Consider the following 25,163-nt stretch of genomic DNA (forward strand, 5'->3'; position numbering starts at 1 on the left):
GCAACAGTTAAAACTGGATATGGAACAACAGACTGGTTCCAAATAGGAAAAGGAGTACATCAAGGCTGTATATTGTCACCCTGCTTATTTAACTTATGTGCAGAGTACATCATGAGAAACAGTGGGCTGGAAGAAGCACAAGCTGGAATCAAGATAGCCTGGAGAAGTATCAATAACCTCAGATATGCAGATGACACCACCCTTATGGCAAAAAGTGAAGAAGAACTAAAGAGCCTCTTGATGAAAGTGAAAGAGGAGAGTGAAAAAGTTGGCTTAAAGCTCAACATTCAGAAAACAAAGATCCAGTCCCATCACTTCATAGCAAATAGATGGGGAAACTGCGGCAGACTTTATTTTTGGGGGCTCCAAAATCTCTGCAGATGGTGATTGCAGCCATCAAATTAAAAGATGCCTACTCCTTGGAAGAAAGGTTATGACCAACCTAGACAACATATTAAAAAGCAGAGACATTACTTTGCTGACAAAAGTCCGACTATTCAATGCTATGGTTTTTCCAGTAGTCATCTATGGTTGTGAGAATTGGACTGTAAGAAAGCCGAGTGCCCAAGAGTTGATGCTTTTGAACTGTGATGTTGGGAAGACTCTTGAGAGTCCCTTGGACCCAAGGAGATCCAACCAGTCCATCCTAAAGGAAATCAGTCCTGAATGTTCATTGGAAGGACTGATGTTGAAGCTGAAACTCCAATACTTCGGCTACCTGATGCGAAGAACTGACTCATTTGAAAAGACCCTGATGCTGGGAAAGATTGAAGGCAGAAGGAGAAGGAGATGACAGAGGATGAGATGGTTGGATGGCATCAGACTCAATTGACATGAGTTTGAGTAAGCTCCAGGAGTTGGTGATGGACAGGGAAGCCTGGAGTACTCATGGGGTTGCAAATAATCGGCCACAACTGAGCGACTGAACTGAACTGAGGGTCAGAGTACTAGTGACAAATTATCTTCACTTTTCTTCATCTCAGACTGTCTTGTTTTCTCCTTTATTTCCTAAAGGATATTTTCACTAGCTTTAGGATTCTCAGTTGATAGTGCTTTTCTTACAGCATTTAAAAAAACTTTGCCACTTCCTTTCTCCTCCATGGTTTCTGATGAGAAATCCACTGTTCTTTTTTTTTTTTTTTTTTTTCCTGCTGTAGGTAAGATGTTGCTTTTTTCCTCCTGCTTCCAAGATTTTTCTCTGTCTTTAGTTTTTGGGAAGTCTTGACTTTATCTTAATGTGGATTTCTTTGGTTTTATCTTGTTTGGGATTGGCTCACCTTCTATAGGTTTGTATGTTTTGCCAAATTTCGGGGGTTTTCAGCCATTATTTCTTTGATTACTTTTTTTTTTTCAGCATTGACCTCTTTTGCCTCTCTTTATGGGTACGTGATACAAATGTCAGATCTCTTGGTACAATCCCACAGGCCCTTGAGGCTCTGTTCATTTTTACCCACCGTCTCTTTTCTCTCCATTGTTCAGACTGGGTAATTTGTATTTTTCTGTCTTCTAGTTCACTGATTCACTTGTCCTCTACATTCTGCTGTTGAGCCATCCACTGAATTTTGTATTTAGATGACTGTATTCTTCTGTTCCAAAATTTCAATTTGTTTAAAAAAAATGTACACTTAAAAATGGTTAAAATGATAAATGTGTGTATTTTTTTCTTTTTTTTTGCCTGCACTGCACACAGCTGTGGGATTTTAGTTCCTTGACCATGGATTGAACCCAGGCCATGGCAGTGAAACCACCGAATCCTAACCAGTGAACCACCAGGGAATTCCTTGTTATGTGTATTTTAACACAAATTAAAAATTCAATTTGGTTCCTCCGTATATATTCTATTTTCTTTGTGGAGACTTTCTATTTCTTTGCTGAGATTTTATATTCTTTCATTTGTTTCGTGTGTTTCTGTAATTGCTTGTGGATCATTTCTATGATGGTTGCTTTAAACTTTTTGTCAGGTAATTTTAAGCTTTCTGTCATCTCAGTGTTGATATGTATTTCTTGTCTTTTTTCATTCAGCTCCTGGTTCTTGGTATGGTGAGTGATTCTCAATAGAAGCTTTGACATTTTGGGTATTATATTATAAGACTCTGGTTCTTATTTAAATCTGTTTTAGCTGGTTCCCCTGACACCCCTGTTAATTCTCTATGCCCTTGAGAAATAAGCCAAATTAGCTACAATATATCATCCTGTGTATGCACTGCTGGATTTTTTTGTTAGTATTTTGTTTACCATTGTTCAGGAGTAAGGTTGTCCTAAATTTTTCCTTTCTTATGTTTTCCTTTGGTTTTAGTAGCCTGGTGAGCTTTGCCTCAGTGAGTGGGAAAATGTCATTTCAGGTCCTTTGCTCATTTAAAACTTAGGGTTATTTGGTTTTTTGCTATTAAGTTGCATGAGTTTCTGGTATGTATTATATATATATGTGTATATTTATCATCACAATGTACACTTTGAATATCTTATAATTTCTTTTGTCAATTATACTCCAATAAGGCTATAATTTTAAAAAATAGAAGGAAGAAATAAATAATATGAAAATGAAAAAATGCAGAAACTGCAGATAGATAGAATTTTTAAAATAATATGATAACAATGTCAATACATTTTAAAAAACAAAATCAAAGTTTTCCTAGAAAAATCTAAATTACTAAAGTTAATTCAAGAAAAAATCAGAAACTTAATACCATTAGAAAATTTGACTTGGTAGGTAAAAATATCTGTCTTACAGATGGACATGTGCATACTTGCGCACCCACCCACCCACCCACACACACACACACAAATATACCAAACAAAAAAAGGCCTCAGGTCTTTTATAGACAAGTTTTACCAATTTTAAAGATCAGGTAATTCTTATATTAAATGCCATAGTGAAACAAAAGAAGGCGAACTTGCCAACTGATTTTATGAAGCTACTATAACTTTGGTGCCAAAACTAGATGAGGACAGTGCAAGAAAAAGTATATAAATCAATCTCAGGAACATAAAAAATAACATTCTAAATAAAAGTTAGCAGTATGACTACAATGTGCAAAATATATAGCTAGCAGGAAGCTGCTGTATAACATGGGGAGCCCGCCCGGTGCTCTGTGACAGCCTAGAAGAGTGAAATGTGGGGGGAGCGGGACTCAAGAGGGAGGGAGTATGTGCAATCAGTATAAAAGACTGATTCGTATTGATGTGTGGTAGAGACCACCACAACACCATAAAGAAATTATCATCCAGAAATAACAAGTTAGCAGTATGGCTTTTACATTCACCCTAATCAAGGAAGAATATGTGGCAACATTAGAAAAATCGAACAATATAATTCACCACATTAACAGATTAATAAAGAAAAACTCTATGATCATCTTAATACACATCAAAATTTAAAAATCATAAAACACAACTCAACATTAATAATAAGAGAAAATCTTCTGGGCAGAATAGAAGAGAATTTTCTGACCTGATTGTTGTCTTCAACCAAAACCCCAAAGCAAACAGTGTTCTTAGTAAGGAAACTCTAGAAGTATTCTATTCATATTTCCTCATTAAAAGCAGAGACAGTTCAAGGATGACCACTCCTGCCATCACTTGTACTGCCATCACTGTTGAGCATTGTTCCTGAGACCCTAGCACGTGCAATAAGAGTAAGCATGGTATAGAGAGGAGGGAGAGGGAAGGGTACCCGTCAGGTATGTATGTGACTGCAACTATCAGAAACCCTAACTAGCAGGGTTTAAACAGTGAGTTCATTTGTCTCATAAGGAATCAGGAAGTAGGGAAACTAGCAATGATGGTGCTTATACACAGCGTTGTAGCAACTGTCTTTCTGCTTTACCTTCTTTAGAATGTTTCATTCATCTGCCTCACAGCTCTAAGATGACTCCTGCAGATCTGTGCCTTAACACGGTTCATTCCAGGCAGGAAGAGGGGGAAATAGTAGCACCAGTCTCTTCCCAGAAGCCCTTGGATGGGCCTCCCTTCACTTCTCACTGGTCACACGGCCACTGTTAAAGACAAGAAAGGCTGAAAGTGAACGTGCAAGCATAAGATTAGGATTAGTATTAGGATTGGGACATAAGCAAAATACTTAGTATTATTGATTATGCTTGGTCTAATCCATTCATGAAATTCTGTTCTTTGAAATATATTTAATATCTGGGGCTTACTTAAAACATTACTTGTTGTTTATCTAAAGTTTAAATTTAACTGCATACCCTTTAAAAAAATTGGTCTTCCTAAATCTGGAAACCTTAGAAGCTGGGGATGTTGATACCCTGAAAAAATGTTGAGGTTCTAAAATTAGCAAGGAAAAAAGTGAGATGGCTTCTTGGGAAGCACATAACAATAAATTGCTACCGCAAGAATCATACAAATATTTCCAGAAAGATAAGATTTTTTTCCCCCTGACATTGAGGCAAAATTTATCCTACAGATTTTTTCAGAATCGAAACTGAGGAGCAAAATAGGCAGTGTCCTAGGATGCAGACATTCATCAAATGCATGTGTCCCATAAAATTCAAGGCCATATGAAGTTATAAATTTAATGATTGAATTTCTGCAGGTAATGAAGAAAAACCTCCAAAAACTTTTTTTAGAGATAACCATTAACCATGGATTATCTATGTGAAATTGCAATCATATCTTTATCCTACCAAATTTCATTGAAATTTTAATAAATTCCTTTAAGAAGGAATTAATAAATTTAATTTAATAAATTTCTTTAAAATTCCTTTAAAAATTATGCCCACTTCTCAACTGCTATTTTGTTTCATCATGGTAATTTAGCAATAAATCTCATCTGTCTGCAGGAACCTGAAAGTTAAACAGAAAGGATACTGAAGTTGCAGATAATAGGAAAAACAGGCTTTATGAGTGAATTTGGATTCATACTATCCTGGGTATACAGGGTGAACTGACCTTCAAAGTTAGAGAGCCAAGTTCAAGTGGACAACTGGGTAGGAGAGCACAGAAGTCAAGGCAAAAACTTGTAGGATGAAAATGGTGTCTTCACATACTGCAGTCGTCCCTCTGTGTCCAGGGGGATTGGCTGCTTCCAGGACCTGCTGTGGATACCCAAATCTGCAGATGCTCAAGTGTCTTCTATAAAATGGCATTGCACAGTTGGCCCTATGTATTCCTGGGTTCTGCTTCTGCGGATTCAGCCAACCGTGGATAGAAATTGGCTGAATCTGTGATACGGAATCCATTGTATAGCCAATTGTATGGCCAATTGCCTAACCTTGGGGAAGGTGGTGGGCAGTCTCACAGTATATAGGAGGATCGCTGGAAGCAGAAAAACCAGAAAGGTGGTAAAATAGGGTTTATCCAATACAACAAAAGTCTTTTGTGGAGGTGATCTCTAGTGCTAAGACAATGGAATTCCTGCTACATTTTAGGAGATGGCTGAAGACATTCCCTGCAGCCTGCTTGAGGTACTGTGAGAGAACTGAGTGCTCAAAGTGGAATTCTAAATTGTATATTGATATGCTGTATTTGAAGAAAGTGAAGGTGAAAGTTGCTCAGTCATGTCTGACTCTTTGCAACCCTATGGAATTCTCTAGGCCAGAATACTGGAGTGGGTAGCCTATCCCTTCTCCAGGGGATCTTCCCAACCCAGGAATTGAACCAGGTGGATTCTTTACCTGAGCTATCAGGGAAGCCAAAGTTAAAGCCCCTCCTTCGAGCCGGAATCAAACCAGCGACCTAAGGATGACAGAAGCTTATCACCTTTACAGTCCTCTGCTCTACCAGCTGAGCTATAGAAGGGTGCTGATATTTGAAGAGTATCTCTTAATTCTTTCTAAAATTGTTGTTAGAGAACTGACAGAAAAGGGGTGGACTAAGGAAATGAGTAGAAAGAAGCCTCACTTCTTTGACTCAATTAACTATGTAAATAAATTATTTGTTCTCTTTCTTAAAAAGAGCAGTGTAAGGATTTCTCTCTCTTGAGAATGTCAGATTTGAGCTGTTTTGTAAAAGCAGCTGTGTTTGCTGCCAGGCAACAGGAGAGATTTGATTTCTCTTACAAGCATTATCTAGCATGTAGGCTTACCTCCACTATGGATTAGATGTGTTCTCCAAAAGTTGTTGCTTATAGATTTATTCCAAAAATAATGTTTACTTGTGTTTTTCACTTGCTTTATTTATCCCAAACCTCTTAAATTCTTTGGAATTGTCTTTTTAAATGATTATACATTAGAATAGTCCATCCTATATATAGTTACTGGAGAAGGAAATGGCAACCCACTCCAGTATTCTTGCCTGGAGAATCGCATGGACAGAGGAAACTGGCAGGCTACAGTCCATGGAGTCGCAAGAGTCGGACACAACTTAGCGACTAACCCAACCATCATGTACCTTTAGACTGAACTTGGGAATACAGCTATTAAAAGAAATCTTAAAGTGAAACATTTTATAAGACAAAGATAACTCTCTAAATTGCTTTCTTAAAAAATTTGCCTCTTTCTCTAGGAAGTTTGTATAGGGGAGTTGACCTTATATTCTGATGGAACTGTTTCTCTTCTAAGCTCTTTGCTTTCCTTTTGAAGTCAATGATCACAAATGTTTCATTGAATTGATACAAGAATGACTGGTAGTGAACAGTGAATGGGTGACAGAGCCACCTGACTTTTAAGGTGCAAACCCAACAGCATCAACCCAATGAATCAGTCTCTCTTTTTGGAAGAGGTAACACTTCTTCACCTCTGTCCACAGCCCCGTTTGCTACACCCCAGAGAAAAGAGTCGATTCCAGAGGAAATGAAGACTCTCTCTCTCAAGAGACAGAGATCAAAGGTATTCATATTCCTAACTAATAAAAGAAAATTGTTCTAATTTACAATATCCTCAATGAGATTTTGATAAAATGCGCATGTTATAGAGTTGTATGTTTCACATAGAACTAAATACTATTTCCGCTGCTCTTGGGATGCATTTGATTTTAAAAGGGAAGATTGTTCTGCAAGTAAACTCTACCATGACAATATCAGTAGGATCTAAAAAATTCAATCATGTTCCATTATTTCTAGACTAACTGACTGAGTTCATCTCTACTGCTATCTGGTCAAGGACCCAGGAGTCCAGAATACAAAGCTTTATATACAAATTTGTGTTACATGGGGTATATTACTGTGTGCTGTAGGTACTATGCTTAGTCACTCAGTCATGTCCGACTCTTTGAGACCCCATTGACTGTAGCCCACCAGGCTCCTCTGTCCATGAAGAGTCTCCAAGCAAGAATACTAGAGTTTGTTGCCATGCCCTCCTCCAGGGGATCTTCCCAACCCACGGACTGAACCCAGGTCTCCTGCATTGCAGGCAGATTCTTTACCATCTGAGCAACCAGGGAAGCATGTTATTGTGAGGTTTCCTTTATCATTAAGTGTAGGATAATAAAGCAAGTTCCCCAGTTTTGGACAGATAGCTTAATGCGGAAGGGAAAGGGACTCATTCTCTGACCTTAGGACCTCAGAGTACAATGCTTATCGTTATGGAGATTCTCCTGGCTTAAAGGTGCTGGACTTTTATAGCTTGCTTTCTTATGTTTATGAGCCACAGACAGACTTGTGATAATTGAAACTTTTCAACATAGAAGGAGACAGCTGGCAGTGTTTTTCTTTTTTCTTTTTTTTTTCTGGGCTTACCCTATGGGGTCATGTTTACAGCTGCTCCCGTTTAAAAAAAAAAAAAAATGAAAGCGGAATTGAAGAGTGACACAGAAGAAATTAATCCCACTGTGTCTACATAGTCAACTGTTACCTGTTCTTTTGTAGACCTTGTCTTTTAACGTCCATGTCTTTCTCAAGATGTTTTCACTGTATTTGCAGCACGGGTGGGCTGTCTCTCCTTAAGAGATTTCCAAGCTGTTTATGTAGCAGTATGTCATGTGACACCCCAGTTGCCATGGCAAATATTTGTGTTTCATGAAAAACGTGGGTTAAAAAAAAAATTCAATGTAAATGGCCAAATCCCAAGACAGACAGGCCTTCAGGCTAGTGTTTGGCCTTCACCATCATTGTTTCTATCTCAGCTGTTTAACAGGCTGTGTGTGCAAGGCCATGGGCTAATGTGCATAATGGGACCAGGCAGGCGCACCTGTTTTGCTTCTCACCATGTTGGCACTCTCAGGCTCCACAGTTTATAGGTAACAGAGCTACAGGTAATGTAAATATGACTAAGTTTTATCCAGTGAGCGGAATACCTAAAAAAACAAAATTTCTTTTTAAATAATGACATTTCCTGAGTGCTGATTAACCCTGCCTTTAATTTCCTGTCTACTGACTTCACCAAGCTTTCCCCTAGTGCTAAAAGCAGTAGTATCTAAAGACTTTCATAATGGTCCCGAGTTGCTACATTTCTGAATTGACTCTTTAATGGTAAATGAAATTATTTATAGTCTCTGTGGAAAGTGTCCTAGCATGGAAGTTGAAAGGCTAAGAGAAAGACTATGATAGGCCTGGCCTTGTGATAAACCCATAACAGAGCTTGGATCAGTCCCCACCACCAGGCAGTGAGGTGCCACATAGAGAAGCCCTTTCTTGAAAATGGAACTTGGCATCTGATTATAGTTGGTTGTTTTTAATATTTATTTTGTCAAACTCTTTCTTCAAAGCAAACAGGGCTCTTGGCAAACAGAGCATCACTGTCTGTGGTGGGGAAGGTCTTTCTAATTATTAGCTCCTGCCTGCCTGGAAAGAGGGAACAGGCTGGCCCAGCAGGGAAAGCTGGGGAAGTGGGGGGAGGGGGCGACTCTGTGCCTTCTATTTGTTTTGTAAAATTACCCGTGAGAGTCATTTTGATTTAAACTGTCTGTGTCTGTTCTTCATTGTAGTGGAAAGGCAGAAAGTCAAGAGGATATCATGATAAGAAGGTTTGTAATTTGTGTGACTAGTTGAAATTTGGGGTCTGTCACCTGATGTCCCTTCCTTTTGCTTCAGGGCAGAAGTATCGGGGGCAGGTTTGACAGCTGGAGACCAACAAAAGTTCTTTCCCTCTTCTTTTATAAAAGAAATTAAATCATGTTTTCAGAAAATATGGTTCATTTAAAATGAAAAACACTCCCCCCTCCCTTTGGGGACTATTTCTCAGGCTGCAGTCCAAAAAAGTGATTTAGCATACTCAAATTTTTCTGAATCATATCAGTCTTTGACCTCTATCAAAGATTTTTGTCTTTTAAAAATACACTTAAAAATAATAAAATATAAAGAACAGATTCCAGTTGTTCTCCAGCATGAGCTTACACGTGCACACAGGGATGTGCGTGTGTTCACACACGTGTGCACTGCAGTCTGCATCTATGCTATAATAGGTAAGGGTGTGGGATTTAGAGTTAAGCTGACCAAAACAAACAAGGAAACCAAAAAGTTGGAAAAATAAAATAGTCCCCACAAAGAAAAGTACATGCCAGCAAGGAACATTCCAAAGGGTCATGTGTGGGTAAAAGAAGTTTTGAACATTCAATTAGTAAGGAACAGAGCAAGAGAGAACCAGATTTTCCTCTTACTAATAGAGGAACTTTGAGCAAGTCACTTCAATTCTCCATATCCCACTTTCCTCCTCCAAGAGATTGGGATGATACCTCCTTTCTCTAGGGTGGCTATGAGGATTAGAGGTGTTATCATGTGTGGAAGTACTTTGGAATGATAAAGTACTTATTTCACAATTCACTGGTCTATTTTTTTTTTATTAGTTGGAGGCTAATTACTTTACAGCATTGTAGTGGTTTTTGCCATACATTGACATGAATCAGTCAGGGATTGACATGTGTTCCCCATCCCGATCCCCCCTCCCCCCTCCCTCCCCATCCCATCCCTCTGGGTCTTCCCAGTGCACCAGCCCTGAGCACTTGTCTCATGCATCCAACCTGGGCTGATGATCTGTTTCACCCTTGATAGTATACTTGTTTCAATGCTATTCCCTCAGAACATCCACCCGCCTTCTCCCACAGAGTCCAAAAGTCTGTTCTGTACATCTGTGTCTCTTTTCTGTTTTGCATATAGGGTTATCGTTACCATCTTTTTAAATTCCATATATATGCATTAGTATACTGTATTGGTCTTTATCTTTCTGGCTTACTTCACTCTGTATAATGGGCTCCAGTTTCATCCATCTCATTAGAACTGATTCCCATGAATTCTTCTTAATGGCTGAGTAATATTCCATGGTGTATATGTACCATAGCTTCCTTATCCATTCATCTGCTGATGGGCATCTAGGTTGCTTCCATGTCCTAGCAATTATAAACAGTGCTGGGATGAACATTGGGGTGCACGTGTCTCTTTCAGATCTAGTTTCCTCGGTGTGTATGCCCAGAAGTGGGATTGCTGGGTCATATGGCAGTTCTAGTTCCAGTTTTTAAAGGAAGCTCCACACTGTTCTCCATAGTGGCTGTGCTAGTTTGCATTCCCACTAACAGTGTAGGAGGGTTCCCTTTTCTCCACACCCTCTCCAGCATTTACTGCTTGTAGACTTTTGGATAGCAGCCATCCTGAGTGGCGTGTAATGGTACCTCATTGTGGTTTTGATTTGCATTTCTCTGATAATGAGTGATGTTGAGCATCTTTTCATGTGTTTGTTAGCCATCTGTATGTCTTCTTTGGAGAAATGTCTGTTTAGTTCTTGGCCCATTTTTTGATTGGGTCATTTATTTTTCTGGAATTGAGCTGCAGGAGTTGCTTGTATATTTTTGAGATTAATCCTTTGTTGCTTCATTTGCTATTATTTTCTCCCAATCTGAGGGCTGTCTTTTCACCTTGCTTATAGTTTCCTTTGTTGTGCAAAAGCTTTTAAGTTTCATTAGGTCCCATTTGTTTATTTTTGCTTTTATTTCCAATATTCTGGGAGGTGGGTCATAGAGGATCTTGCTGTGATTTATGTCGGAGTGTTTTGCCTATGTTCTCCTCTAGGAGTTTTATAGTTTCTGGTCTTACATTTAGATCTTTAATCCATTTTGAGTTTATTTTTGTGTATGGTGTTAGAAAGTGTTCTAGTTTCATTCTTTTACAAGTGGTTGACCAATTTTCCACTTGTAGAGCTAACACCCATCTTACTCAAACTCTTCCAGAAAATTGCAGAAGAAGGCAAACTTCCAAACTCATTCTATGAGGCCACCATCACCCTAATACCAAAACCAGACAAAGATGCCACAAAAAAAGAAAACTATAGGCCAATATCACTGATGAACATAGATGCAAAAATCCTTAACAAAATTCTAGCAAACAGAATCCAACAACATATTAAAAAGATCATATATCATGACCAAGTGGGCTTTATCCCAGGAATGCAAGGATTCTTTAATATCCACAAATCAGTCAATGTAATACACCACATTAACAAATTGAAAGATAAAAACCATATGATTATCTCAATAGATGCAGAAAAAGCCTTTGACAAAATTCAACATCCATTTATGATAAAAACCTCTCCAGAAAGCAGGCATAGAAGGAACATACCTCAACATAATAAAAGCTATATATGACAAACCCACAGCAAACATTATCCTCAATGGTGAAAAATTGAAAGCATTTCCCTTAAATCAGGAACAAGACAAGGGTGCCCACTCTCAGCACTGCTATTCAACATAGTTTTGGAAGTGTTGGCCACAGCAATTAGAGCAGAAAAAGAAATAAAAGGAATCCAGATAGGAAAAGAAGAAGTAAAACTGTCACTGTTTGCAGATGATATGATCCTCTACATAGAAAACCCTAAAGACTCTACCAGAAAATTACTAGAGCTAATCAATGAATACAGTAATGTTGCAGGATATAAAATTAACACACAGAAATCCCTTGCATTCCTATACACTAACAATGAGAGAACAGAAAGAGAAATTAAGGAAACAATACCTTTCACCATTGCAACAAAAAGAATAGAATACTTAGGAGTATATCTACCTAAAGAAACAAAAGACCTATATATAGAAAACTATAAAACACTGATGAAAGAAATCAAAGAGGACACAAACAGATGGAAAAATATACCATGTTCATAGATTGGAAGAATCAACATTGTGAAAATGACTATACTACCCAAAGCAATCTATAGATTCAATGCAATCCCTATCAAGCTACCAACAGTATTTTTCACAGAACTAGAACAAATAATTTCACAATTTGTATGGAAATACAAAAAACCTCGAATAGCCAAAGCAATCTTGAGAAAGAAGAATGGAACTGGAGGAATCAACCTGCCTGACTTCAGGCTTTACTACAAAGCCACAGTCATCAAGACAGTATGATACTGGCACAAAGACAGAAATATAGATCAATGGAACAGAATAGAAAGCCCAGAGATAAATCCATGTACCTATGGACACCTTATCTTTGACAAAGGAGGCAAGGATTTACAATGGAAAAAAGACAACCTCTTTAACAAGTGGTGCTGGGAAAACTGGTCACTGGTCTATTTTTAAGAGCATCTTCTAGGCCTCCTTCTCTTGTGATCTTATCAGAATTTCAGAGGGAGTTTAGTCACCTCTTCTCAAGGAAAGAGAGTTCACGTTTTGGGTCTCTTCATACTCCTGCAGACCTGAGAGCAGACAGGGCTATATTTACAGCAGTGACAGCATACAGTCATTCTGAACCTAGACAGAGGGTGCTCCTGGACAAACTAATCAATGCAATTCAATCACCTAACTTCCCTTTACTTCTTGCTCTAAGGAAACTGTGAGCTTGCTTCTGCACCTTAAAATTAGGATGTGCTTTAAGAATACTAAGGCTTTCTCTATCTGGAATATTTCTAACAGCTCATATTGATTGTGTTCTTAAAACATGCACTAAGTGTTTTCCATACTGACTGAGTGCTCGCAGGAGCCCAGAAAAACCTCTGTACTGTCATTGCTCCCAGGCCCACACAGCTGGTAAAGAGGTAGAGAGGCTCCAGAGTTTGTGCCCTGTCCACATACCAGGTTATGAACTTTTCCTCATGGGCGGGTTTCCAGATATTATTACTACTACTTTTACTACCAGCAGCTAACATGCATGTGTATGTTATCTGTGCCAGGCACTGAACTTTTTTACAAGGAACATCACTTCATTTTTACAACAACTCTATGCAGTAGGTACTATTATTATTCCCATTATAGTGGGAGGACCTACATACAGGGAAGTGAAGGTCATCCAACTTGTTGGAAGGTCATCCAACAAGTGACAGAGCCAGAATGAACTTCATGACTGCCTAGAGCCCCAAACATTAGATATTTTTAAATCTCTCAATAATTTTTGATGGAACTCTTTCTAAAAGATAAATCTCTGCCTCCCTAATGTAATTTTAAAATGTTCTGTGTTCAGTATCATACATGTGTATATCCAGTTTCTGGTGTCTTTTTATTTCCTTCGGTATCAGGACAGTGGTGATCACCTCTGCTCTCAGGTCTGCTTTTATTGGCTCTGAATTCAACAGCCTTTTCTATCTCCTCGATCATCTAACTAAGTATCAATACATTTGGTTGAATGATAAGTTTGAGTCAGTCAAGTTCAGCGTAAGGATCCAAGGAATAAAATAATAGACCATAGTAGAGTTCGTAGTAGTTATTTCAAGAAATTAAAAAAAAAAAAAAAAAGGAATCTAGTTCAAAGGCTTGAAGTTGCTAAAATTACCTCTCTCAACAATTAAATCTTTTCGTTATCTTAACAACTATGTTAAGATCCATTTAATTTTGATTAATATTTTGATTTAAAAAATCTACCTATATAGATAAAACAAGCAAAGAAATACATTTATGGGACATAAGAGTCCAGGTTAAATTCATGAGTGTATTTGCTTCTGAGAATGGTGGAGGGAGAGGAATGAGCTAAAATGAAATATAGAGGACTTCAGTTGTACCTAATGTTTTGTTTCCTTTATTTAAACATATAGAAATATATAAATAATTTAAATATATTTTAATGTGTGATATAATTATAAATGTATAAAATGTACTGCATTTTAAATATTAAAAATTTAAATATATATATTTTTGTCTTCTTTGCTACATATATACATATATGTGTGTGCATATATCTCTCATGTATCTCTATTATATATAATCTGTATTATCTAACAGTAGGACTTCACAGAACAACATAATTCATCCTCATGGAGGTCCTCCTGACTTAAAGATACTGGATTTTCTTAGTTTACTCTCACAAGTTTATCAGTCATGGATATATATATGTATGTATGACATATATATGTGACAAAATATGTAATATATATATGTCAAAGAAGACAAAAGATTAATGTATGTCCACAATAGATGTTTTTATTATTCTCTATACTTTTATGTAGTCTAGAAACTTTTTCCAAACTAAAGGAAAAGAAATAGAAAAAGAAAATCCTACTTCTTAAGCCATATACTCTATTGTAAAATATCTTTTGGTGTAGAAAGATTAGGTTTGAGTGGTAACACTGTAATATCAAATGTGGGGTCTTCTTTTAGTCATTTTGCAATATTGTTACTGTCTTTAGTATTTTCCCATCATTTTTCTTAATCCTCTTTTTAGAAAACTACATTTTACACTATAGCTGAACTATTTTAATCAAGCAACACATGTGACATTGAACATATGATTGCCCTGCAGTCTCCTTTCCCCTATCTGTATAAAAAGATATTAGACCAGGTCATTGTTTTTAAGCAGTTTCCACGCCCCCTATGACGCTCACCCTGATGGCCCTAGGAAAAGGAGAAAGGCAGAAGCCATTACCTGATTGTTTGACATTAAATTATAAATGTCAAATTATTGACAAGTATTAAAGTTATTAATAAAAAGCTTCCAGTTTTGTTATAAATAAAACTGCCATGAACATCTTTCAAATTTGTGCATAAATCTTCATCAGTCAGTCAGTTCAGTCGCTCAGTCGTGTTTGACTCTTTGAGACCCCATGGACTACAGCATAGCAGGCTTTCCTGTCCATCACCAACTCCTGGAGTTTACTCAAACTCCTGTCCATCGAGTCAGTGATGCCATCCAACCATCTCATCCTCTGTCATCATCCCCTTCTCCTCCTACCTTCAGTTTTTCCCAGCATCAGTGTCTTTTCCGGTGAGTCAGTTCTTCGCATCACACGATCAAAGTATTGGAGCTTCAGCTTCAGTGTCAGTCCTTCCAATGAATATTCAGGTCTGATTTCCTTTAGGATTGACTGGTTGGATCTCCTTGCAGTCCAAGAGACTTTCAAGAGTCTTCTCCAGTAATAGAACTCCTTGGTCAAAGGATACAGACATTTTCAGATACAAATAACCAAAATATTAGTGCTCCAAACTTGAAGCTATGAGTTTACAAATAATTTGTGTGATCATAGAACAGCATTGAGCTATAAACCTAGCCCAAGTGGCTTTGAGTTTAAATTTTACTATTCACTCACTCATTCATTCATTCAGAGATTCTCTATTGACTTTTCACAGTGGGTCAGGCAGTGTACTAGGTACTAGGAATATAGCAGTGAACAAAACAAATCAAATTTTTGCCTTCTTGGGATTTATATTCTAATAAGGGAAGAGGAAAGTTGTTTGTTTTAACATGAGGTAGTGGCGAATGCTATGAATTAGAATAAAGTAGAATATATTGGATTGGCCAAAAATTTCCTTTGATTTTTAAGTAACAGTGAAAGACACATCTTTCATTTTCACTAAAAACTTTATTGACCAACATATTTGCTCTTTTGTTCCACTATCTTTTGCCATTTTCCAGGCAACTTCGTAATTCCATCTTCCCAATAGTTTGTTCTATTTGAGCAAAGAACTGGTCCAGGTGCCTTTTACAGTCTTCCAGGCATTTGAAATTTTTTCCATTAAGAGAATTCTGTAAAGACCAAAATAAATGGACATCCAAAGATGCAATGTCTGGTGAATACGGTGGATGAATCAGAACTTCCCAGCCAAGCTGTAACAGCTTTTGCCTGGTCATCAAAGAAATGTGGTTGTACATTATCCTGATGTAAGGTTATACATTTTCTGTTGACTAATTCCAGATGATTTTCACTGAGTGCTGCTTTCACTTGGCCTACTTGGGAGCAGTTCTTGGAATTAACCATTTAGTTTTCCAGAAGGAGCTTATAATAGAGGACTGACTCCCTTCCAGTTCCACCATATACACATCACGTTCTTTGGATGAAGACTGGCCTTTGGTATGGTTTTTGTTGGTTCATTTTGCTTGTCCCATGATCTCTTCTGTTCCCCATTATTGCACAGCATACATTTTTTTCATCGCCCATCACGATTTGTTTAAAAATGGAATGTTTTTGTTACATTTAAGTAGAGAATTGCATTTGGAAATACAGTCAAGAAGGTTTTTTTCCCCCCTTATGTGGAACCCAAACATCAAAGCAATTAACATACCCAAGCTGGTGCAAATGATTCTCAGTGCTTGATTTGGATATTTTGAGTATGTCAGCCATCTCCTACATGGTATAATGTAAATTGTTCTCAATTAATGTCTCAGTTTGATCACTGTCAACTTCAACTCATCTGGCCAATTGTGGAGCATTGGCCAGTGAGAAATCTCTAGCATGGAACTTCACAAACCACTTTTGACACAATCCATAGTCACAGCACCTTCTTCATTCACTGCACAAATCTTTTTTTTTTTTTTCATTTATTTTTATTAGTTGGAGGCTAGTTACTTTACAATATTGTACTGGTTTTTGTCATACATTGACATGAATCAGCCATGGATTTACATGTATTCCCCATCCCAATCCCCCCTCCCCCCTCCCTCTCTACCCAGTCCCTCTGGGTCTTCCCAGTGCACCAGGCCCGAGCACTTGTCTCATGCATCCAACCTGTGCTGGTGATCTGTTTCACCATAAATAATATACATGTTTCGATGCTGTTCTCTTGAAACATCCCACCCTCGCCTTCTCCCACAGGGTCCAAAAGTCTGTTCTGTACATCTGTGTCTCTTTTTCTGTTTTGCATATAGGGTTATCGTTACCACCTTTCTAAATTCCATATATATGTGTTAGTATGCTGTAATGTTCTTTATCTTTCTGGCTTACTTCACTCTGTATAATGGGCTCCAGTTTCACCCATCTCATTAGAACTGATTCAAATGAATTCTTTTTAATGGCTGAGTAATATTCCATGGTGTATATGTACCACAGCTTCCTTATCCATTCGTCTGCTGATGGGCATCTAGGTTGCTTCCATGTCCTGGCTATTATAAACAGTGCTGGGATGAACATTGGGGTGCACGTGTCTCTTTCAGATCTAGTTTCCTCGGTGTGTATGCCCAGAAGTGGGATTGCTGGGTCATATGGCAGTTCTAGTTCCAGTTTTTAAAGGAAGCTCCACACTGTTCTCCATAGTGGCTGTGCTAGTTTGCATTCCCACTAACAGTGTAGGAGGGTTCCCTTTTCTCCACACCCTCTCCAGCATTTACTGCTTGTAGACTTTTGGATAGCAGCCATCCTGACTGGCGTGTAATGGTACCTCATTGTGGTTTTGATTTGCATTTCTCTGATAATGAGTGATGTTGAGCATCTTTTCATGTGTTTGTTAGCCATCTGTATGTCTTCTTTGGAGAAATGTCTGTTTAGTTCTTTGGCCCATTTTTGATTGGGTCATTTATTTTTCTGGAATTGAGCTTCAGGAGTTGCTTGTATATTTTTGAGATTAATCCTTTGTCTGTTGCTTCATTTGCTATTCTTTTCTCCCATTCTGAGGCTGTCTTTTCACCTTGCTTATAGTTTCCTTTGTTGTGCAAAAGCTTTTAAGTTTCATTAGGTCCCATTTGTTTATTTTTGCTTTTATTTCCAATATTCTGGGAGGTGGGTCATAGAGGATCTTGCTGTGATTTATGTCGGAGAGTGTTTTGCCTATGTTCTCCTCTAGGAGTTTTATAGTTTCTGGTCTTACATTTAGATCTTTAATCCATTTTGAGTTTATTTTTGTGTATGGTGTTAGAAAGTGTCCTAGTTTCATTCTTTTACAAGTGGTTGGCCAGTTTTCCCAGCACCACTTGTTAAAGAGGTTGTCTTTTTTCCATTGTATGTCCTTGCCTCCTTTGTCGAAGATAAGGTGTCCATAGGTTCGTGGATTTATCTCTGGGCTTTCTATTCTGTTCCATTGATCTATATTTCTGTCTTTGTGCACAAATCTTTTTTTGAACTTCAGCTGCATTTTTACCTTTCCTGAAATAATAAAGCATAATATGCCACAATGTCTTTTTTCTTCCATCTTCAATATTAAAATGGCTATACAAAAAATTCACCCATGTGGGGGCTTCCCTGGTGGTCCAGAGGTTAAGAATCCACCTTGCAAGGCAGGGGACACCGGTCAGTCCCTGGTCTGGAAAGATCCTAAATGCTGCAGAACAACGAAGCCCATGCACCACAACTACTGGGCCCGCACTCTATTGCACTCAAGTCACAGCTGCCGAGCCCATGTGCCTAGACCCTGTGCTCTGCAACAAGAGAAGCCACTGTGATAGGAAGCCCGCACACTTCGCAACTAGAGATCAGCCCCCACTCACAAATAGAGAAAGCCCATGCACAGCAATAAGACCCAACACAGCCAAATTTCTTTTTTTAAAAAAATGAAAAAAGAAAATTCACCAATTTTGGTTTTTTTTTAATGCACCTGATATGACAGCTGGCACAATACATTCTAACGAAATTGTTTCAAATGAAGTTAAGGACAACTAAGTTCTACTAGAACCATCTTATAGAAAAAAAACTGAACAAACGGTTTAGACTGTCCAATATATGTAGGTATAGAGAGTGTGACAAGATGAGGTATTATAAGAATTCTGCAAGTGTTTAGCAATCTGTGATCAACAGACTTGCTGTACACACATTTTTCCTCAAGAAAATTGTCACGTCAGACTTGACTTTGGTGATGACAGAGGGCCTTCTCAAGGCTTGCTCTCTTTCCTTTATCTATAGAGAAGGTGATACTGTGCTTTTTCCTCAGGAAGCTAGAAATCCGGGCTGCTCTGGATTCCCATCCTATTCGGTGCATGTCCCTAGCAGGCTCTGCCCCTCCATCATCATTGTCCACGAGGCCCTGAACTACGGCACATTCTCTCAGAGAGTCACAGAAGGGTAGCAGGAAAGATGAGATCAATGCAGCAGTAAAGCAAAGTGTGTCTCTGGAAAAGGAAACTTTACATTTGACTAAATACAGATTCCATCTATTTAAAAAATCTTCTTGATTTTGTTGTTTGATCTTCAGTCAGAACTGGATCCATTGAGTGGTTTTGCTCCAAAACCAGCGATGAGGATATTTTTTTCTCCTCAGGAAGTGTTTTAGAGTTCAGGAAAAACCATTTAAATAAAGATAGATTTCAAAACAATTACAGAAACTATCCCTGGAGGATTGCTGCTGATCTGAGTGGCCTTTACACTCAACTCAATGAGTTCTCTATTTTTGTTGTTTATTCTCTTTGTAAAGGTGAAGGGCTCTGACTCTCACTTTTAACTGACCCTTAAGCCTTATGCAGTTTCTATGTCCTACAGACTGAGAGTGGTTCTGTTGATTTGCTGACCCAAAATACTGGACTATCTCCTTTTGGGATTCTCTCCCCATAACCATCTTTACACCGAGTTGGTGCAGGTAGCTATTTCACTACTATAGTTTGTAAGTTGCTAGATTTCCTGTATAAAAGTTAGAAAAGGGGGGAAAAGAGACAAACCTGGGGGTCTTTCATGGTACATGAAGTAAAGCTATTGGAGATGTTTGCCTTTGATTTGATGGCCTGACTAGCTCCAGGAGTGTATTAAACACAGATAGTACTGGAGAGATAACACTTTAAGTCAGAGAGACATAGGGTGTCAAAATTAGAAGTGCCCTGTTGTAAATTGAAACCCCATGAGAGAAGTGACTTCCTAAGGCCACAGAGGAAGGTGGTGACAACCTGGCTCCTCAGTATTCTTCAAATCCATCACTTTTCCACCACACCATGGTTCTCTGGCATGTTCACCAGGGTTGGTTTAACAGGCAGTGGAAAAGTCTTTACGTATATTCTAATCTTCACAACAACATCATAGGAACCTCTCATTTTTACAGATAAGAAATGTGTCAGAAAGGACGTTGTCATAGTCCACTCAGGCTGCTATAATGAAATATCATGGAGTGTGTGGCTTGAACAGCAAACATTAATTCTCACAGTTCTGGAGGCTGGCAGTCCAAGGTCAGGGTGCCAGTCTGGCTGGGTTCTGATGAGAGCCTTCTTTCTGGTTTGAAAATGGCTGCCTTCTTGTTGTATCTTCACATGGTAGAGAAAGAGATCTCTTTTGTCTCTTCTCATAAGGGCACTAATCTCATCATGAAGACTCCACTCTCACATCCTAATTACCTCTCAAAGGCCCTATCTCTGGGGACTGAGGCTTCAACATATGAAATTTGTGAGGACACAAACATTTAGTCTATAGCAGATGGTAAGTTGTCCAAGAATACATAGCACATAGTGGCAGAGCTTGGACTTGATCCCAGGTTGGAAAGACTTCAAGGCCAAGGCTCATTTCCCTGGACCCACAATATCTTATTTGGGTTAAAGGTGAGGCCAGTGACATTCAAGACTCCTTATGCTCTAAAGTTCAGGTGTGTGATTGTGCTCAATTCCCGAACCCTGATGAGGTCAGCTGTTGTCTCTGAATATTGTATGTATCTATCAAACAAGTCTAGCAAGCTGAGGTCTTGGTGTCTGTTCTGTACAAACCTTAACACACTGTAAACCCTTAGTGAATATTAAAGAACAGGCCAGACAAATGGCATCCCTGGTCATCAGGGAGTAATGAATTCTCCATCTCTGGCGGTCACTCCACTCATACTCGGAACTAAGCTCTCTGTTAGAGCCGTAATAGCAGGAAGAACTTAATCTTTTTCACACAGTGGAACTGGTTAGGTTAATTACTAGTGGATATGTTTGATTGTTTGAGAAACTGAACATTGGCTAATAGATTCAAAAGTGGTTTAGTCTATCCTTCTTTGCAAATCATTCTCTGAAGGTGATATCCATGTTGGATTATCCCAAAAACTGGACCATTTACCACCAGGAGATCGTGTTTAAACCCAATTTAGAGATCTTTGGCTACAGTTTAGTCCTATATCCACATGCTATCCGCATGTTTGAAAAGAACATTTTTGATGAAAACATTCAGATTAGATTTAAACACCTGCCTTTTTTTTTCCTGGAATTTTTCTTTGAGGCAGTTATGTCTGAATTTTAGAAGCTAATACTGGGCCTGTCTTTTTCACTTCACATCTGTGACTTACTGATATATGTAATCATCATCTGCACTGGTCATAGCAAACACCCTCTTCCAACACCCTCTGACAACAGATGACTCTACACATGGACTGATATCACCAGATAGTCAATACCAAAATCAGATTGATTATATTCTTTGTAGCCGAAGATGGAGAAGCTCTGTGTAGTCAGCAAAAACAAGACTGGGAGCTGACTGTGGCTCAGATCATGAATTCCTGATTGCAAAATTCAGACTTAAATTGAAGAACGTAGGGAAAACCATTAGGCCATTCAGGTATGACCTAAATCATATCCCTTACGATTATAGAGTAGAAGTGATTAATAGACTCAAAGGATTAGATCTGATAGGCAGAGTGCCTGAAGAACTATGGATGGAGGTTCATAACATTATACAGGAGGCAGTGATCAAAACCACCCCCAAGAAAAAGAAATACAAAAAGGGAAAATGGTTGTCTGAGGAGGCCTTACAAATAGCTGAGAAAAGAAGAAGCAAAAGGCAAAGGAGAAAAGGAAAGATATACCCATCTGAATGCAGAATTCCAAAGAATAGCAAGAAGAGATAAGAATCCCTTTTTAAGTGAAGAGTATAAAGACATAGAGGAAATAATAGAATGGGAAAGACTAAAGCTCTCTTCAAGGAAATTAGAGATATCAAGGGAAAATTTCATGCAAAGATGGGCACAATAAAGGACAGAAATGGTATGGACCTAACAGAAGCAGAAGATATTAAGAAGAGGTGGCAAGAATACACAGAGGAACTATACAAAAAAATCTTTATGACCTGGATAACCAGAATGGTGTGATTACTCACCTAGGGTCAGACATCCTGTAGCATGAAGTCAAGTGGGCCTTAGGAAGCATCACTACGAACAAAGCTAGTGGAGGTGATGGAATTCCAGCTGAGCTATTTCAAATCCTAAAAGATGAATCTGTGAAAGTGCTGCACTCAATATGCCAGCAAATTTGGAAACTCAGTGGTGGCCACAGGACTGGAAAAGGTCAGTTTTCATTCCAATCCCAAAGAAGAGCAGTGCCAAAGAATGTTCAGACTACCACACAATTGCACTCATTTCACTTGCTAGCAAAGTAATGCTCAAAATCCTTCAAGCTAGGCTTCAACTGTGTGAACCAAGAACTTCTAGATATTCAAGCTGGATTTAGAAAAGGCAGAGGAACTAGAGATCAAATTGCCAACATCTGTTGGGTCTAGAAAAAGCAAGAGAATTCCAGAAAAACATCTACTCCTGCTTCATTGACTATGCTAAAACATTTGACTGTGTGGATCACAATAAACTTGGAAAATTCTTAAAGCGATGGGAATATCAGACCACCTTACCTGCCTCCTGAGAAACCTGTATGTAGGTCAAAAAGCAACAGTTAGAACTGGATATGGAACAACAGACTGGTTCCAAATTGGAGAAGGACTATGTTAAGACTATATTGTCAAAAAAAAAAAAAGACTATATTGTCACCTTGCTTATTTCACTTATATGCAGAGTACATGAGAAATGCCAGGCTGGATGAAGCACAAGCTGGAATCAAGATTGCAGGCAGAAATATCAGTAACTTCAGATATGCAGATGACACCACCCTTATGGCAGAAAGCAAAGAGGAACTAAAAAGCCTCTTTATGAAGGTGAAAAAGGAGAGTGAAAAAGCTGGCATAAAACTCAACATTCTAAAAACTAAGATCATGGCATCTGGTCCCATCACTTCATGGCTAAAAATGGGGAAACAATGGAAACAGTGAGAGATTTTATTTTCTTGGGCTCTAAATTACTGTGGAAGATGACTGTAGCCATAAAATTAAAAGATGCTTGCTCCTTGGAAGAAAAGCTGTGACAAACCCAGACAGTATATTAAAAAACAGAGACATTACTTTGCTGACAAAAGTTTGTATAGTCAAAGCTATGATTTTTCCAGTGGTCATGTACAGATGTGAAAGTTGAACAATAAAAAAGGCTGAGCACCAAAGAATTGATGCCTTTGAACTGTGGTGTTGGAGAAGACTCTTGAGAGTCCCTTGGACAGTGAGGAGATCAAACGAATCAATCATAATGAAAATCAACCCTGAATATTCATTGGAAGGACTGATGCTGAAGCTCCAATACTTTGCCTATCTGACGCAAGGAGCCGACTCATTGGAAAAGACTCTGATGCTGGGAAAGATTGACAGCAGGAGGGGAAGGGGACAAAGGAGGATGAGATGGTTGGAGGGCATTACCGACACACTGGACATGAGTTTGAGCAAACTCCACATAATCGCGAAGAACAGAGAAGCCTGGCATGCTGCAGTCCATGGGATTGCAAAGAGTCGGACCTGACTCAGTGACTGAACAACATCCTGCCTTTCTGCTTGTTTTAGACTTAGAATTTTTAATCTAAAGAACTGCTCCAAAAACTCTCAAAGTCACCTAGTTAGTAATTCCACTTTGCAAATGAAGAAGAGAATTTCCAAGCTAGTTGACTCAGTTAGAACAGGATGCTAATAGTTAGGCCACAGCCACAGATTTGGACTCTATGTGGGCCAATTAGTAAGGGCAGGCTTCTCACAAAGGTGTGACTGGTGTCCCAAAAAGGACCAGCTGAGTATGCAGATGGCGCAAAAGACAGCCATCACTGCTAGAAGGAAACAGTGGCTATTGAGTCGGTAGCACTGCATTGTAGTACAGCACATCTTAAACAAAAGAGAGGAGAGAGAAAGAGGCTGGGAGGAGAAGAGGAAGGAGAGGAAAAAGAAGAGAGAGAAAGAAAAGAAGAAAGGAAGGAGAGAGTGGGGGAGGGGAGGAGGGAGAGAATGAGGAAGGAAGGAGGAAAGAAAGCAACAAATAATTGCCGACAAGTTCATGGAGATAAATAGTAAGGGAAGGATGGCAGAAGGAACCAGGACCTGAAGCATGGTGTGACCTTTAATCAGGGCTCTTATTCCTAGCAGGCTGTGAAGCAGCTTTGTCTTTACCTGCTCAATGGATCTCACAATGCTGATGCACTGCTTTAATTTGGGAAGCCTTTCTCTTGAGAGACATGTCTTTTCTTGCTCTAAGTCTAAAGTGTTCCCAAGTGTGGCATTCTCCGTGACAGATGTACTACAGTTATGCTTTAGCTGACTCTAAACCCATAGCTTCCCCGTGCCTGAGTGGTCTATTTGATGTCCAAGAGTGTGTTTCCTTTGAGAGCATGTCTTTACTGGAATATCATCCAAGAAGGTAGGGAGGTGTAATCCCTTTGTTCTAAAACAGCCCCTGTGCAATTCGGTCACCCCATCCCCACTGCACAGCTATTCTTTCAAAAGGTCTTAGATGCATTTGCTGCTGTATTCAATGCCCTAGACATAGTCCCTGGAAGGGCACTGTCCAAAAGAGGCTTAAGAGTCCACACCTTTCTAAACTTCTCTCAAGATTGCTCCAATCCCACACGACTCATTGTAAAGAAAAGAAATTTCAAAATTAGTTTAACGTTACCAAGGAGACAAGACTCTCCAGTGAATCTCGTCCGTAACTGTACTTCTTATAGGAATCTCAGGGTCTGTTCACAAAATCAACCACATAACTGGCAGGACCAGCCAGTTCCGTACGTCTGTGATTATCTTGCATGTCTTTTCTTCAGTGATGAAGTACTGCCATTCTTCTCTGAATTCTGACTTCCCCACCATCTTTTTCTTGAAGGAAGGCAGAAATGTAGCCAGGTGATACTGCTTTTGGAACATGTGCCCCTTGTCTTCCACCAGGAGCTGAGCTCTTCTGCCGGGGTTGGTGTCTGCTGAAGGACGCATTGCTTCTCTAACTCCCTCTTGCCCGTCCCAGAAAAAGGAATTTGTTTCCATCTACCAAATAGTTTGCATTCTCTTTTAGAGCCTTGATTAGCTCAGAAAGGGCTAGAGTCTTGGTAAAATGCTTTCTCCATTGTTCTTATGCCTATAATGACTCAAAAAGTATGCAAAAGTTTGTTGCTATAAAAATATGCTTCAAAATTCAAGGAAATTACT

The 25,163-nt window shown here is 38.8% G+C and overlaps 1 protein-coding gene and 1 non-coding gene across 2 annotated transcripts in view; one reads left to right on the plus strand and one right to left on the minus strand.

Moving 5' to 3' along the window:
* Window positions 1-25,163, plus strand: part of IQCH (IQ motif containing H) — a 236,794-nt gene that overhangs the window by 97,286 nt on the left and 114,345 nt on the right. The window contains exons 8-9 of the mRNA XM_043470878.1: window positions 6,706-6,785; window positions 8,821-8,859. Coding sequence (XP_043326813.1) covers window positions 6,706-6,785; window positions 8,821-8,859 — 119 coding nt within the window. The remainder of the gene's footprint in view (window positions 1-6,705; window positions 6,786-8,820; window positions 8,860-25,163) is intronic.
* On the minus strand, window positions 5,667-5,757 carry TRNAY-GUA. The gene is given in 2 exon segments: window positions 5,667-5,702; window positions 5,721-5,757. It is a non-coding gene; the product is annotated as a tRNA-Tyr (tRNA).

Source organism: Cervus canadensis, chromosome 6 (genome assembly GCF_019320065.1).
Source record: "Cervus canadensis isolate Bull #8, Minnesota chromosome 6, ASM1932006v1, whole genome shotgun sequence".
Lineage (NCBI taxonomy): Eukaryota > Metazoa > Chordata > Mammalia > Artiodactyla > Cervidae > Cervus > Cervus canadensis.